Here is a 16,162-nt window from a genome sequence, read left to right as displayed (position 1 = left end):
GCTTTACCTCCCCCAGCCCTTCTTGTCGTATTACAGATAAGTAATTGAGCTGTGGATCTGTGGTGAACGGCTCCACAAAGCCACATCCAGGCAGCTCTGGCACTAAGCGATGAAATCTCTGGTGTTGACACAGGCAGACAAGGTTCCTTGGGTGAATTTGATATCTTTTATTAGACCAACCCAAATGGTTGGAGAATAGTTATTAAGCAAGCTTTCAGGACATGACCCTTAAAAGAAGCTGGAGGCACCCCAGGGTGCTGCAGCACTTTGGGCAAGGATTGCTACTGGTTAAAAAAAACAAAAATAAAACTCCCAGGGTTTTATATGGGCACATTAAGAGGGCGTTTGAAAAGGGATTTGTGAGGATTGGTGTGTGATGGTTAGTGTGGCCTTGGGCATTTGTTACATACACACCTACTGGAGAATGGGTTCGTTGCAGAGACAGTTGTTGACTCTCATACTGCACGCAGGATTGCACATTAGGGACTCAGGAGGTCAGGGCTGCAAAGTTCAGAGTGGGCCTGTTTTCACTGGTAAACCACGTACAAGGGAATGGTTGTGTCCTGCTGCTGACTCTGCAATGACCAGTACACAGAAAGGTAGCTGGGGCTAGCAGTGTTGGAGGTGTGGGAGTGGGGGAGATCTGTCCCTGGAAGAGGTGCTTGGAAGACCTGAACGGAAGCTGGGAGGACAACCGGGATGTAGCAAGGCAGAACGGCAGAGTTTGCCAGTGTTACTTAAGGACTTACCTTTTCTCTCTATTCTCACCCAACCATGCCAGCCTTGTAGAAAGTATTAGAGCTCCTGGTGGATAGAGGGTTTGGTTTAATCTTTAACCTACCTCCTGTCCTGTTAAGTAAATGTTAGTTGGTGACACAGCAAAGTAACCAGTTGTCTCATAGTGAAGAAAGAGTAGCAGTTGATACTTCTTTAACTAGTGTGCATGCTGCTGCTTTTTTTCTTTTTCTAAGTTTAAAACAAAAACTTGGTGATGTTAAGGATTTGGTCTCTGTTAGGTGAATAAACAAATGTATTAGCTATGGATTCAAAAGCAAAATTTGACCTCCAATAGGAGTGTCAAACTTATCTGGCCCTGCAGTCTGCATAAGTGGTGTGGGGCCTGCTCATGGGCTGATTCAAGCCCACAGACGCCTCCCTGGTCCTCATGCCTGATCCAGTGTGCACAGCACCTGTTCAGGATGCCAGTGGGCAGCATAGTCTGGGGTCTGATGCTAGAGAGTACTGTGGATGGCCTGTCCCAGGCACTGTATGTGGGGATCAGTGGGTGCAGCATGTGGGTTGACGGGGACAGCACTGGGGGCCAGAGTATGGGGCTCCACAGGCTGGATCCAGCCCTTAGGCTGTATGTGACCTGTGACCTATGGCTGTGATTAGCAGCTATAACAGGAGACTCAGATTTGGTATGCTGATTCCTGAGGTCTGTTCTCAGTTCTACTGCTGAGTAGCTTTGGTAATTTCTGGGGTTGAGACTGGGCTGGTGGGGGGGGTCAGTTTCTCCTTGTGCAGAAACGCATGCTGACATCTTCACTTAAGTGAAGTACTCTGAGATGTACAGGTGGAAAGCAGCGGGAAGTACTTAAATGTTTACATAGCAGTCTGGTTACAGTTGAGTAATCCAAGGAAATAATTCTGCCTCTAAAGCCCTTGAAAGTTGTGTGGTGTGACAACAACCTGTACAGAGTTCACACTTTGTTCTAAACTTGCAAAGCAGGCTGTGGTCCCTGGCAGGCTCCCTTTCCAAGATTAATGAGGAGTGGAGGAGGAGAGATTTTGTCCATCATGTGGTGGGGACTGCTTGTTGGCATTAGTGGGACATCATTGTACCAGATCTTTCTTAGATTCCAGCTTCTAGGAAAAATATAAATATAAAATTACATTGAGTATGTTATTTTTTGTAAAAGAAGGTTCAAGTGGATAATTAATGGTGGTTTTTTTTCCCCTCCTTACAGGTCTTTAATGAAATCTATCCAGTATGGACGTACTCTTATTTAGTGCTGCTGTTTCCAGTATTTCTTGCAACAGACTATCTCCGGTACAAACCTGTAATCCTCCTACAGGGACTGAGCCTTATTGTGACTTGGTTCATGCTGCTCTATGCCGAAGGACTATTGGCTATTCAGTTCCTGGAGTTCTTCTATGGAGTGGTGACTGCTACAGAGATTGCCTATTTTTCCTATATTTATAGCGTTGTGGATTTGAACGTGTACCAGAAAGTCACCAGTTACTGTCGAAGTGCCACCTTGGTGGGTTATACTGTGGGTTCCATCTCTGGACAGGTTCTGGTATCGGTGTTCAACTGGTCCCTGTTCAGCTTGAATGTCATCTCCCTAACATCTGTGTCTGTAGCTTTTGCCATTGCCTGGTTTCTGCCAATGCCTCGGAAAAGTCTTTTCTTTCACCACCTCTCAAGCAGCCAGGTTGCTAGGGAAATGAAGGTTATTGACTGTAAAAATGGAGCTGTTGTCCGAGATGATCCTGCGTTACAGTGTGTGCCTGGGTGGGAAGATGAGTCAGAAGTTCCTTTAAATGTGGAGGCCTGTTCTGCAGAGAAGCAGGTAAGGCACTATGTCAAAAGAAATGAAAGCTACAACCACTTCCACAGCCTGCTGCCTTACATGAAGAGCACTGTCTCAGGGTAGCTGACAAGGAAAGGTATCCCTTTCCAACCCTTCAAGTCTTCAGGGAGCAAGAAATTGCATTCTAGTCACATGGCATGGTAGTCCCCATGGGCATTTTTACACATGTAAGTGCTGCAGTGCTGGGCACTTTGAAAAGTGCCTGGCTCTGCATGGCTTACAGTTGTATAAGTGGTAAAATGCATGTCAGTGCTGAGAAAATGGCGGCAGCACGCTTTTGAATTAAAATACATAAAAGGTACTTTGGTTCAAAAGCACGATGCCTCCATTTGCTGTGCGCTAACACGCATTTTGCCACTTACAACTGTAAGCAACAGTGCAATTCACATTAGCTTGTGTGTAGAGTAGACTCAATTAATTGAATCTGCTCTGAAGTGGCAGATATCTGGTGCATCGTGGAACAGAAAGGTATGTGTATAAATACCCCATATTCCTTCTGTTATTCAGACACATTAAACTGTCCTCTAAGACTTGCTCTTTATTTTTTTAAGTCATCATTCACTCACTTGTATGGGGGAAGCAGTGAAGACTCTGGGTGCTTGAAGTCCTGTCTGAATGTACCATGAGCTGTTAAAGAGAAAGCAGTTGCAACCTGTGGTTTGAAAGCCTATTACAAAATAACAGCTGCAGAATTTTTGTTGCAGATGAACTAGGTAACTGTTTCAGATAACCAGGAAGAGATTGTATCGGTGGAAGGACTGTTGATATCACCTTCTGATAAAGGCACTTAGGGGTATTTAAAATGGCATGATTTTGTCGAGTTTTCCACTTAGTGTTCCATCAGTGCAGGAGGAGAGGAAGGGGAGAAGGTAGAATATCCCTGACACACTGGTGGAGTTTTAAGTGAACATCGGTTTAAGTTTTGTTTGTCTAAGTCTAGGGTAACTGCTTGCTCGAGGCAAAAGGACTATTACTTGTCTGCTTCCTGCTATTTAATGGCTAGACACAGTATTAATTGCTTTTGAAAGCCAGAATGAGGAAGATACTAACACTGTCTCCCCAGCCACATTTCTCTTCACTTCTCTTCAAATACTTATTGCAACCAGAGACTGCAGGGAGGATAGCAATACCTGCCTTTAGCTTAGCTGGAAGGGTTTATGCTTCCTTGGGTTTCAACTGGGAATTTAAACATTAATATTCCAGTGCACTTATCTTGTCCTGTCCAGCACAGCTCTGCCAGACCCTCTGCTGAGGTCACTTGAAGAGCCAGTGAGCATAAATGGAGGGCGGTCTTCCTTCAGTTTTCGGTTTTGGAGGAATGGAGTTAGGATAGTAATGGGGTATTGAGTAATCACTGAGCCAGTGATTTTGATCTAAAAGAGGTAGCCAATCTGGCATGAGTGCCACAAGTGGTGCAGGCAGCCTCTTTGTGTGGCATGGAGCAGATCAGGGTGGGGACAGGCAGCACAGCAGCAGATTGGGCAAGGAGCAGCAGGCAGAGCAGGAGAGAGAGCCCAGGGCAGGAAGCAGAAAGCAAGGAAGGAAAGCGGGAAGAGAACAAAAATCAGAGCAGCACATTGGATTGAGGGAGGGGATCAGAATGGCACTTGGGCTAATTTGAGGCAGGCATGCCTGCCAAAAGAGTTAGCCCCCACTGATCTAAAGTCATACTCGGACCTTCAGCCCAAGGTCATCTTCCTGCAGCCCCAATTCTACACAGATGTTCGCTTATTCGCCTACAAGCAAGAGGAGGTTCCTTCCCTTGCACGTTTCACTAGTACCAGCACCATCCCAGACTTGGCAATAATTGTAACTGCTTCTAGAAATCTCTTGCTTGGAAGGGAAGGCTATGTTGAGGCAGCTGAAAGTATAATATATCACTGAGTATAGTATAACATATTTGCTGAGGGCTTTGAATTAATTATTGAGGGTAAGCATGGAATTCCTGTCATCCTGTACTACTTAAAACTTGAGAGGTTTACTGAGAATGAAGCTTCCCTTTTTTCCTGTGCTACATAACCTAAGGATGAGGAGGATCCTTTAAATACAATTGGAACATTTTGAAATAAAGGATAAATTAAAATCTGTCAGGGGTTATTCTCTCTTTCTTATGTAGACTGCAGTCACCTGAAACTCTTGTTACATTAGGGACTCAAATAGTTTGTAGCTGTGTGTAATTCTTAAATTAAGAATTTGCTAAGCATTGGCATATAACACTGGCTTTGCAAACTAGGCATATGGCCAATCAGATTGCGTAACTTGACTGGCCACAGAAGACTTCTTCCTCTCTCCTGAAGAAATGACTGGGGCTGTTGACTTTTGCAGCCTCTATGTATCTTCTCCAATGAGCTTCACCTCCCTGGAGATCTGTTTCCTAGATTTCCTGTAACTCAGACTGTGCCCCATCTAGTACTTCTGTTTGGGACACGAATAGTGACAGCATCCACCCTGTTGTTATTCTCAGTTGCTGTATTTGAGTTTGTAGCCATGCAGAGAATGAGTACGTCAGAAAGCTACTGAACTAACTGGCAGAGCACCTGGAATTCATTTCCTATCTAGTATTTACCAAGTGACATTTTATCGGAGGGAGGAAAAGAAGGCCTAAGGCCAGGGTAGGTGAAAATTCCTGTTAAGGATTTTTAGTGGGGGAGGCCTTGAAATGAGACCATGGCTTGTTCTCAAGGGAGAGACTTTCAAGAGTGCAGACAGTTGCATAACCTGAACACTTTTGACCTGTGGTCCTGTGAGTTAAGTCGAGTCACACTGGTAAGGTATCGACAGATGGCCTTGAAGCAGGGAGGTCTTTGTAGCTGTAGCCCATTCTTGGACTAGTGACTTGAATAGCTGCTGGCTACTTGGCATAAGTATAAAGTTACATGATTGTGAGGGTTTTTCTTTCATACTGGAATGTTGATAATCTATTTACCCTTCCCCCTCCCAGTGCAGACTAGGCGGATGTGCCTGGACATGTTTGTGTTGAGGTATTGAAGCAATGTCATGGAGAAGGAGTGATGCCAAGCTTCACATCTGGCTTTGAAAACAAGTTAGCAGAGTGTGTTGCTGGCTATTGCTAGGCATGGCCTGTAGTCCCGGCTCCATCTTTGGCCCAAATGGGCCCTACTTGTGAGAGGCTAAATCTGAGTGGATGAATTCAGAGCCAGTTGCTTATTTAGATGTCTGATAATCTGATACTACCGTGCCTGTTTTAGCACTATCCATTTCCATATTTTAAATCACTCAGCCTCCAACCTCCTAGTCTCCATGAGGTAGGTGAGCATTGCCTCTATTTTATTAAGGGAAAACAGGCTGTCTCTCATGACCTGCCTGTACATCAGGGTTACACCCAGTCAATTGGCTGAGCTAGGAACAAAACCCGTGCTTGCTTGCTAATCCAGTGCCGTACATGCTGGACTGCAGTGTGGCACCTCGGCCTTATCTCTTATCCTAGTAAATGTAGCATTTCCCAGTGACCTGTTTGTCCTTCAGTGTTTAGATTCCCAATCCACGTTTCAGCCTCTGGCTCTACCATCTCACTTTTAAATGCTTTCCAGCTGATGGGCCTTTTCCCTGCCTTTTCCCCTTTTCTTTCCTCTGAAGGAAAGCAGCTAAGGAAACTTGATTGTCCTGCTAATGTCAGTTTGGTTACTCATTATCTCCTATAATAAGTTGGTGGGTAATGCATGTTGTTGCATGAGTTATTGGACTCTTCTTGGGGTAGAAGAGAGAAGGGCAAAGAAGTTTCTGGTTTACCTGACTTGCATGCCATGTCACCTCAATTTAAAATACTGCACGTGTGATTATTATTTATTTGGAGGCTGGTGGCAGCTGACAGTCGCCTGAGGACTGGGGTCCCATTGTACCGGGTACAGGATGGAGAAAAATGTGTAGTCCTTGGGTGCCTGTACTCAAGCCAGGAGGCTGCTCTGATGCGCTGTAATTGCAGCACGTCAGAGCAGACTCGATTAATCAAGTCTGCTGGAGCGCGGTAATTACCATGCTCCAGCCAGCCTCTGTCTTGTGTATCAGTGTCCCTGCATTTCAAAATGGTGGCAGGGGCACTTTAATAAAAGCTCGTTCAAGGAGCTAATACATGAGATGCTCTGGGTGCTTTAATTAGAGCCACTTTAATTAAAGCATCCCTTCTGCCCCTGGAGCAAGTGTAAAAATGCCCCTTGAGACCACTATTCCAGCAGTTTGGTTTTTTTTTAGTTTAAACTATGCTTGCAAACACTCCTAACGTAGGTGCTGCATATATACTGGTACCCACTACCCCTTGATTTGAAGGAAAGAGAATAAGCTGGCATAGGAAACATGTTCCATGCAGAAGGGGTATATTTGCTCTGTGGGATTTGGGAGAGAAAATTAGTGATGCCAGTGAAACTCTTAGTGGTCTTGAACTCGGGAGAGTCTTGTACAATGTAGTTGCTACTTTGCTGACTCCTCTGGGAGGTGCTGCTAGATGTGGCTATTGGCAAAGACTGTGTGGGTCCAAAACAAGCCAGCATTTAGTCATCTCCGTTCACCCAAGATGGTAGGGAACAGAGTTCCTTTTTGTACACTAATCAGTATCTGAGGATAACTTCTTAATGTAACCGCTTCCCTTCCCAACCATGCGAACGTTGATTTATTTTTATGTATACAAATAAAGTAATAAATAATGAAATAAAATAATTATATATAATATACCTGCACACATACATACACATCAATCAACGTTCTCTCACACCCACATTTGTGTGTGTGTGTGTGTATCTATGTATGTATGTGGTGTGTATATACTTATACATAGACATCAATCAACATTCTCTCTCTCACACACACGTATAGATATATAATACACACACATCTATATCTCAATATATATATTTGAAAAAAAAATCTATGTAGTATATTAAAATACTCTGGTTCAGCTCCACTCAATCCTATTCTAGTGGTGCTGCGTGAGAAAAGAACATGAATTTCTGTATCCCTCCCTTCAACTCAGACTGTAGGTGCAAGAACTTCACTGTAGTGTTTGTATGTGGTGGAACAGGCTTCCTTTACCTCCATCCTAAAGACTCTCCACTGTTGTTAGATATACAGAAAACCTATCAATTGAGTTCTTGGTTTATGTGACAGTGTTGTGACTCTAAGTGGTCTTAAAGAGATGTAAGGGAATTATTAACTTAGATGTTCATAAACTCTGAACACTATTTCTGTAGAAAACTTCCAGATATGTTGTTGGTGCTTGGAAAGAACTTCTGTGGTTGATCTTAAATTCTTATCCTTTTGGTCTTTGGCTCAAATTCAGTACAATCTGGTAACCTGCAAAAATTGGCATATGACTTTTGCCTTTCTGAAATGAATTATTGACAGTTAGTGTTTTTCTTTACACTGTGAGGTAAGTGAACACTCTCCCTTTTCTGACAACTGGCCCTCTGACCAGAGAAGCTAAAGACTGGATGGACCATGAAGAATGAACCTATTTCTTCATTCTGACAGATGCTCTCCTGGTTGGAGTGGGACATGGTAGGGATGGCTAATGGTGTCCAGGTTTACTAATCTGGCACTTCTTACCACTGGTCCCCTCCCTGTCAGGCACAATCTTGAGGGATAAAATGAACTGTTTTAATTGTGATCTTTAATTTATTCTTATTTCTCTTCAGGAGCAGAAAGTGGACATCCTCAAAGTGCTCAAAGAGCTATGGCGGGACTTCCTCCAGTGCTATTCCTCTCGGCCTATGCTATGTTGGTCTGTATGGTGGGCACTGTCAACCTGTGGCTACTTCCAAGTAATAAACTACACTCAAGGCCTATGGGAGATGGTGCTTCCTGCTCAGAACTCCGAGATCTATAATGGTGGTGTAGAGGCTGTTTCAACACTCTTAGGTAAGCCATTTCAGAAGGCAATAAAAAAAAATGCATAACCAATGAGACTTGCATGTTACATCCTCAAACTCATAGTTGCTGAAACATAGATCTGACAGAATTGTAATATTTCCTAGCATGTGCATGTGGGAGACTTTCATCTAGATTGGTGTTATGCCAAATAGCTGTTGGATGAATTTCAGGCATAGTATCTTGTGATTCAGTTGCTTACATAGCTGGCTACGCAAGAGGTAGGTTTGGAAATACTGAAACAGCTGGTCTTTCTACCCATGACACATTATGGGATCCTCCCCTAACAGTAGCATCATTGGATTATTCAGCACAACTTTCCAGATATGGGGGCACCGGTGTACCTCTAGGTGCTGGTTTAAATGTAGATGAGGTTATTTTGGCTAGACTGCTTGGGCACCTATACAAGTGCCAGACATTTGCTCCAGTGCATGCTAATTAGCACATAGAGCAGACTGGATTAAACAAGTTTGCTGGCATGTGTTAATTAACTTGCTCCAGCAGCCTCTGTGTCGTATCTATTCAGAGTCTCCACACTTCAAAATGGCAGGGGGCATTTTAACTAAAACTTGTCAAACAAGCTTTAGTTCTAGCGTCTCTGCTGCCATTTTGAAGCACAGGATGCTGAATACATGACGCTGCGGGGACCTTAATTAGAGCGGCTCTTGGAGCCACTCTAATTAAAGCATCTTCCCCCCTCCTCCCTCCAGCCCAGAGTGCGTGTATAAATGTCCCTTGATCCTGGTTGGAGGGATTGTCATTTTTTAATGTCTTTGGGGAAAACGCTTCCTGCGTGCCCCTTCAAAACACGAGCCTCAAAGCAGCCTGCTCTGTAACCTGCTGACAGCAGTAAAAGCTATGCAGTGCACAGGCCTTGCTTGACTGCATGGGCCCAGGTAGGTCAGTCTTGTATAACTCTCCAACAGACTGTTTCTTGTCATGGCTGGATATTGGTTAGGACAGCTCAGTACTCCATCCACTCCATCAGAAGAGCTCTAAATACGAGGACCCTTAATGTTTTGTCACCATTCTTGAATTCATAGGCTCATAAGAAAGTAGGGCTGGAAGGGATCTCACAAGATCATCTAGTCTAGCCTCCTGCTCAAGGCAGAACCATCCCTGACTAAACCATCCCAGCCAAGTGTTGTGTCTAAACTGCTTTTGAAAGTTTGCAAATCCTCTCCACTTGTTTATGAGGTATATACTTTTTAGTTCCTGTGTGGGGAAAAGTGAGGCACAAACACTGATTATTTGTTGTTTTGCACCTTCCCTGAATGTAACTAAGCACATACATGGAATTCAGTGGGAGCCAAGGTTGCTCAGCACCTCTGAAGACAGGACCACAGAAGACAATTCTTTTCCATTAAACACTGGACTAGTATGCTGCACTGGCCTTGGCAAAATAACAAAGCAAGCCTAGAGAACAGTTACAATTGTTTTAATATTGGGAAGTCCCATTCTGTGAGGATCCCAAATGGAGGTTGGTGGGGATTATTGAGGAGAGTGGGGGTGATCTTTTAACAGCAAAAAGCAGAATTTTTTTTATTTTCCTTTGGGGAAATTTTTAAGCTATTTTTGTTTTAAAACCATAAGATGCCCTCTTTAAGCAATTTGGAAACCAATTTGAGCTTGGGAACCCATGCTCTTTAGCTCTTAAGTATTCCAGATTTGCTGTTGGCCTTTGGAGCTGCCACTGAACCAGAAACTAGAACTTGCCAGCTCTGTGGCAGGGCGACTGGAACCAGGGGAAGTCAGGGTTCAATCTGGGATTTTAGGAGAGTTTCCCAGGCTTTCAGATGAGTGATGGGAAGTGTAGAAGCTCTGTGCTCCCTGGCTCTAGATCAGGGCTTCCCAACCTTTTCCTCAGCATGACCCCATTTAAACACTGGAAACTTTTTGTGACCCCAAAATGATGCAGACAAGATCAACAGGTCCTAAATATGGCATTACAATGCTTCCGTGTCTTGCACTCCCTTCATTTCTCGTTCTCATCCTTGTCATTAGTTTTACTGCTAGAGCTCAAAGCAGAAACTTTTCAGAGAAAAGCATCCATGTTATATTTCTCTGTCATATAAAACATATTTCAGCCAGCCAGTATCAACATGCTGATTTTATGTCAGCTTCCTTTAGCATACAGGTGCATACAGGTGCTGCATTGGAGCTGCAGCTGTTGTGCATGGACAAATAACTGCCGTGTGTGAGAGCTGCAGATTTATAAATAAGAAGTTTATTCATCATAATCGGTTGACACTGTCGAGCATCTTTGTGACCCCATTTTTTATCATTGTGACCCCAAGTGGGGTCACAACCCCAAGATTGGGAACTGCTGTTCCAAGTGCTAGAGCTGTGGATTCTAGCTGTGGTATCCTCAAGAACCCACCAAAGGAAGCTGACTTGAAAGTTTCCAGTGAAACTCTGCATCTGTTTTGCTGGCAGTTCATTGCAACTGATATGGCCTTGTGAAACGCTTGCAAATTTCCAGCTCACTTTAAGAATACTTTCATATAGTATCAGGATAACTCCCCCACATATACAAGTCAGAAGATGGGTGGGATGAGTTCAAGGCCTTCATTAGGTTATGTATGAACACTGCTGTGCCATTGTAGAAGTTTTTTTTAATTGTTCATTGCAAGTCATGAATCTTTTCCATAAGAAGGAGAGTACAAAATGCAAGCCAGAATTCTCGTTGGCCTTCTATTATTGGAAAGATGTTCCTTGGATGACCTGAATCGTGTCAAGAATGCCTCTGAAAGAGCAGGCAGGGAAAGACTGGAGCAAAAGATATTTTATAAAAAAGCATAATATTTGTTACTGGAGTGGACACGGGTGTTAAGGTTCACTTGGGTTCAACATGGCAGACTTACCATTGATTGGTCCTGAAGACACTTGAATTACTGGGATACAAACAGATTTCCTAGCTCCTTGAATGTTGAAAATAAGTTTGCTTCTGGTAGCTTATAAAATGTACAATAGGTTTTCTAGGAAACCTTTGCTTATCAGATAAAGTCCCTCCACTTCTGAGGATATTGGTGTGGAAATATAGATTAGGGGTAGGCAACATTTTCTGGCTGCAGGCTGAAATGATCTACCCAAGGTCAGAGGTGGGTGGGCACTAGGACTCACCTGCCAGCGGCACATGTTCAGCATGGGTAAAATTCCTGTGGCTGATGCTTGCCCCCATGGTGACATGGGAAGAGCACCCCTAGCTGAAGCCCCCAGCTACTGAAGTCCCATGTTCACAGGCCAGATCCAGTGGTTCCACGGGCTAGATCCTTGCTGACCCCTGACCTAGGTATCTCAATAGCATTCTGTGGCAAGAATGCCTTGAATTAACTCCCAACTCTAAAGTTGCCTAATGCATCCTCTTGTTCAGCCTGTATTAAATGGCTTCCTCTTCAGCTTGGCACACCCTAGTCACAATTCCAGATCTTATAGTCCTTGTTATCACTAGTTGTTCACCCAGGAAGCAGGTGTGGTCCTGTAGTGCAGTGACTCTGTAGTAACAACAGTGTTGGAGCCCAGTTATTCCTACATATGTGGTCATTTTAAAGGCAAATGACCCTAGAGGGCTGTCAAGCATGGGCTGCAATTCAGAGCAGACTTAAAAAGACTACAAATGGAATCTTTGGATTCCTTCTGAGCGTGGTGTTTTGGCTCCAAGACAGTAAAAGCTGGCGTACACAACCGGTGTCATTAAGGTTACTAAGTCAAGCCCTCCAAAGTCAAGAGATGCCAAAACAAAGGCTGCCTGTGCAACTTAAATCTGCTTCCTGTGCATGAGTCAGCCAACTCTTAATTACAGTATCACATGTTGTTTCTCTCTCCCTGTCTAGCTCTTGTTCCCTTTCCTTTGCTTCAGGCACCTTTCTACTTTGTACTGGGGTTCTGGTGCCCAAACCCCAGCTCCAGGCAGGACCATGGTGGCTGAGGCAGAGTCTTCAGGGAGTTAAACAGAATCAGCTCGTCTTATGACTAATCTATATCTCAGTTTTTTAAGTCCCCTTTGTGCATAAGTCCATCTTCCAAACATTTTAATTGGTTGCTTAGACATGCACCTGAAGCAGTTGGCAATGCCTGGCATGTGGGTTAAGGTATGAAACTGTTGAGTCAGCTGTGGTGTCTCATGCTGTGGTTGTGTGTTTACAATGACATAATTAAGTTCCTAAGGAGAAGGAGGAGTGAAACTCCATGAGTTGTCAGTTGAATCCCCAGAAAGTGTTGGGGGCGGTGGGTTTCCCCTTATCCCCCACAGCTTTGAAGCCACTGGTTTATTGTAACTGGATGTTCTACAGACTGAGCATCTTGTTGCATATAGGGGATAGGTCTCACTGGTATGGTGGTGGCACACTTCCAAAATGAAAGCCTATTGTGGCAGTGTTACAGTGGGCACTTGTGCAGATGTGCATGGAAGGGCACTGACCTAGCCACAGTCTTCCCTGTGACTGGATTTCATCCTATGTGCAAAGTGATGCATTAGGGCAGTGATTCTCAGTCAAGGTGCCACAATACCCTGGGTTGCCTTGAGAACCTTTGCAAAGGTGTCCTGTGTTGACGCACAGTGTTATTACTGTTAAGTGTGCAAGCATGGTTCACAAGATAAACCCAGAGATTTCAAGTAGGAATCTATAGTGTTAAAAACATTCTGCCATGCTGTGGGTTGTCCAAGTCCATTGCAACAGGAAAACTGCATTGTTGTTTTTCCGTAGTAAAAAACTGAGTGAAAACTAAGAACTGGCATTTTCCAAGGGGGGCCTTGAGTCTAAACAGGTTGAGACCCACCTGCATTAGGGTCTTTTGGAACTGTGAATCCCCTGTTAGAAAGTTGGAGGCCAGTGGATCTGACTAGAAGGCTTCTTGAAGAGGTTGGCCTGCAGGGGGTTACAAGTGGGATCTAAATACCATTGTTAGACTCCTAAAGATTGGGACAAGTCTTGAACGCAATTCTGTCTTTCAGTGATCACCAATAAATCTCCCTTTGTAAGCATGCTACAACTTTGGCTTGCTGTCTGATGGCTCTGTTGGGCCTTTCTTGGCTTGTCTATAAAACAAGCTCCTTTTCAAAGTGTAATTCTACCTGCTGTATACTGGAGCAGCATGAAAGCTGTACTCAGTCCCCCAGCGGCAATGTTGTACTGATAATCCTCTCGTCTCCCTCTGCCTTTGGCACCTTTTTATAGAGGTGTCAAACTGGGCTTGTACTTCCTTTTAACAGACTCTCTGAAAAAACTGCTAGCCTTAGTAAAAATGTGCAGCAGAGAACCCGTGGAAAGACTTGAGGCCTGGAGCTCTGCAGCATTGCAGAGTTGAAGTCAGTTTTGCCAAAGCACAAATCATTGGCTTAACTTTTCTCATAACATTTGATAGCTGATACCACTCATTTCCTTGTGAATTGAGTTAAGCCAATGAGGAGCATTTTTGATTACAGCCTTGTTAGAGTGAAGCCTGGCCTTAAAACACACAGCTAGTGGAGCATTTCTTCAGGACACCTGGTATATTTACACATCAGTGTCTCTCAGTCTAATGCGTGGAGTATTTAAACCAGGCCTCTGGATGACAAAATATTGTGGTAGTTAATAAATTACATCCTTTCTCTTTTCATCCTGCTAATAGGAGCTGTTGCAGTGTTTGCTGTAGGTTACATAAAAATACCATGGGCTACCTGGGGTGAAGTAGCATTAGCCCTGTTTTCCCTCCTTATTGCTGCTGCTGTCTATATCATGGATATAGTTCGTAACATCTGGATATGCTATGCATCGTATGTGGTCTTCAGAATTATCTACATGCTGCTTATCACAATAGCAACGTAAGTATTTTTTTTAAAGTCAGGATTTGGAATGCCTGGAAACTGGCATACAATATAGCTTACATATTGTATAGCTAAGAATCTCTGTGATCTGTACAAAAGTCCCTGTGTGCTGGTATCTTCAGATGGGGAGACTGAGGCAGGGTGGCATTTGACTTACTAAATTGCTGACAGTTTGCCTTGTCAGAACCAGGAGTGGAACAGAGGTCTCGCAACACTAAAGTCTTTGTCTGCAAGTGCTGGGTAGTGCTGTCTTCCAGGGGAATGCTTTTTCCATAAATATTGTTAGACTGAAGCATCAGAGAGAAGAGGGACAAGTACTTTGTCTGCAGTGGAGTCAAGTTCTCTGATTTGTAAGCAGGAAAATGTGTTTATATAATATTTCTTACTTGTAGAGGCAACTGTTCAACTAAACCCAGCACACCCGTGCAGTAAACAGACAGGAAATGAAGGAATACCCTCACTAGAGTGTAGTAGGATATACTCCTTGTAAGTCCCTTCTTGACTTGATAATGAGCAGTTCTGTGACTGCAAAGTGGGTATGCTGCATCTTCTCCGAAAGATGGGGCCCTTCTGGCAATAGTGTGTCCCTAGGAATTCAGTATCTTCAGTCTTAAATGCTGTCTTGGATACGAGTGTAACCTAAAGAACTCCCACACTTTGTACAACACTTCAGTTTTCCCCATGTCACTTGAACTCCAAGACTAGCTAGGTAGTACCCTATTTGGTTTGTGAGACAACTGCAGTGTAAGGCAAGATGACTATGGAAATGTCTAATATCATCCAGTGTATAGAGGAGCTTTCCAACCTACCTAGTTTGCTTGTTTAAACATTGCCCTATTCTGAAAAGTCCTTTTCTCTGCCTCCTAAGCATATTTCTACAACTTTTTCCCCCCCCAGGTTCCAGATTGCTACAAATCTAAGTGTGGAGCGGTATGCCTTGGTATTTGGGGTCAATACTTTCATTGCCCTGGCACTTCAGACTGTCCTCACTGTGATTGTTGTGGACTCCAGAGGTCTTGGGCTAAATATCTTCACGCAGGTAAGGCTACTGCTTTTTCTTGATTTGGGGGAGGAGGAGAGAAAAATGGAAATCAGGGTGGGAGCATTGACCAAACTTTTCTCTGTGGCTGTGGTTTCAGTTCCAGTTTTGAGGTCTGAGGAGTGTTCCCTGGCCTATGCTGAGGGGAAAGAGGTGGGAAGGAGTACTGTCCAATTGTGGGTGGAGGGTGAATTTTTTTTTCTTTTGCAAACTCACAGTTGGATTTCATGGGCTCCCTTGTTAACTTTCACCAGAGGGCCAAGGTCAGAGATGGAGCTCCCATCTCACCCCACAAGGTAGTTTACCAGAGTTTATAGTCTGGCTGGATGGGAAGTTTGTGTTGGCACAGTTCATGATGAAAATGATGCTTTATTCAGGTGAAGTTCCCCTTGAGTTCAGCTTTTCTTCCATGTACCACTGATCTCTCTCTCTCTATAGATAAGCATCTTTGAAGTTTAGATGCCACTTGTGTGGTATCTTTCACTAGCTCTAATGAACATGATAATAAAGGCAGGTAACAGGCTGGGAGATGCACACTTCATTCACCAGTCCTATTAAACCACATCTTGCATTTTGCCTTTTGTGTAAGTGGAGGGGTGGTGGGGGCAAGGAGAGAGGGAAGGCACGTGTGTCTATCCCAGATCTTTAACTTCCAGTTCTCTCCCTTTCTTTACAGTTCATGATCTACGCTGCCTACTTTGCAGTCATATCATCTGTGTTCTTGGTCAGTGGTATGTACAGTATTATGAAGAATTACAGAAGACAGAAGGACATGCAAAGCAGATCTGCAAGTCCTAAATGCACTGAGGACTCTCTTGGAAATGAAGTATGAAGATATAGGTC

The 16,162-nt window shown here is 43.9% G+C and overlaps 1 protein-coding gene across 2 annotated transcripts in view; it reads left to right on the top strand.

Moving 5' to 3' along the window:
* Positions 1-15: 15 nt before the first annotated feature.
* Positions 16-16,162, top strand: part of SLC19A2 (solute carrier family 19 member 2) — a 17,417-nt gene continuing 1,270 nt past the window's right edge. Inside the window, exons 1-6 of one of the 2 annotated variants that reach the window (XM_025210911.1) lie at positions 16-151; positions 1,971-2,264; positions 8,243-8,465; positions 14,085-14,277; positions 15,178-15,319; positions 15,996-16,145. In XM_025210911.1, the coding sequence (XP_025066696.1) occupies positions 110-151; positions 1,971-2,264; positions 8,243-8,465; positions 14,085-14,277; positions 15,178-15,319; positions 15,996-16,145 (1,044 nt within the window). In that variant the 5' untranslated portion in view covers positions 16-109. Of the gene's footprint in view, positions 152-1,970; positions 2,577-8,242; positions 8,466-14,084; positions 14,278-15,177; positions 15,320-15,995; positions 16,146-16,162 lie in introns of both variants that reach the window. The other variant, XM_025210910.1, reaches the window with a different exon arrangement.

Source organism: Alligator sinensis, unplaced genomic scaffold (assembly GCF_000455745.1).
Source record: "Alligator sinensis unplaced genomic scaffold, ASM45574v1 scaffold327_1, whole genome shotgun sequence".
In the NCBI taxonomy this organism is placed as follows: domain Eukaryota; kingdom Metazoa; phylum Chordata; order Crocodylia; family Alligatoridae; genus Alligator; species Alligator sinensis.
This window is presented reverse-complemented; position numbering and strand designations above follow the sequence as displayed.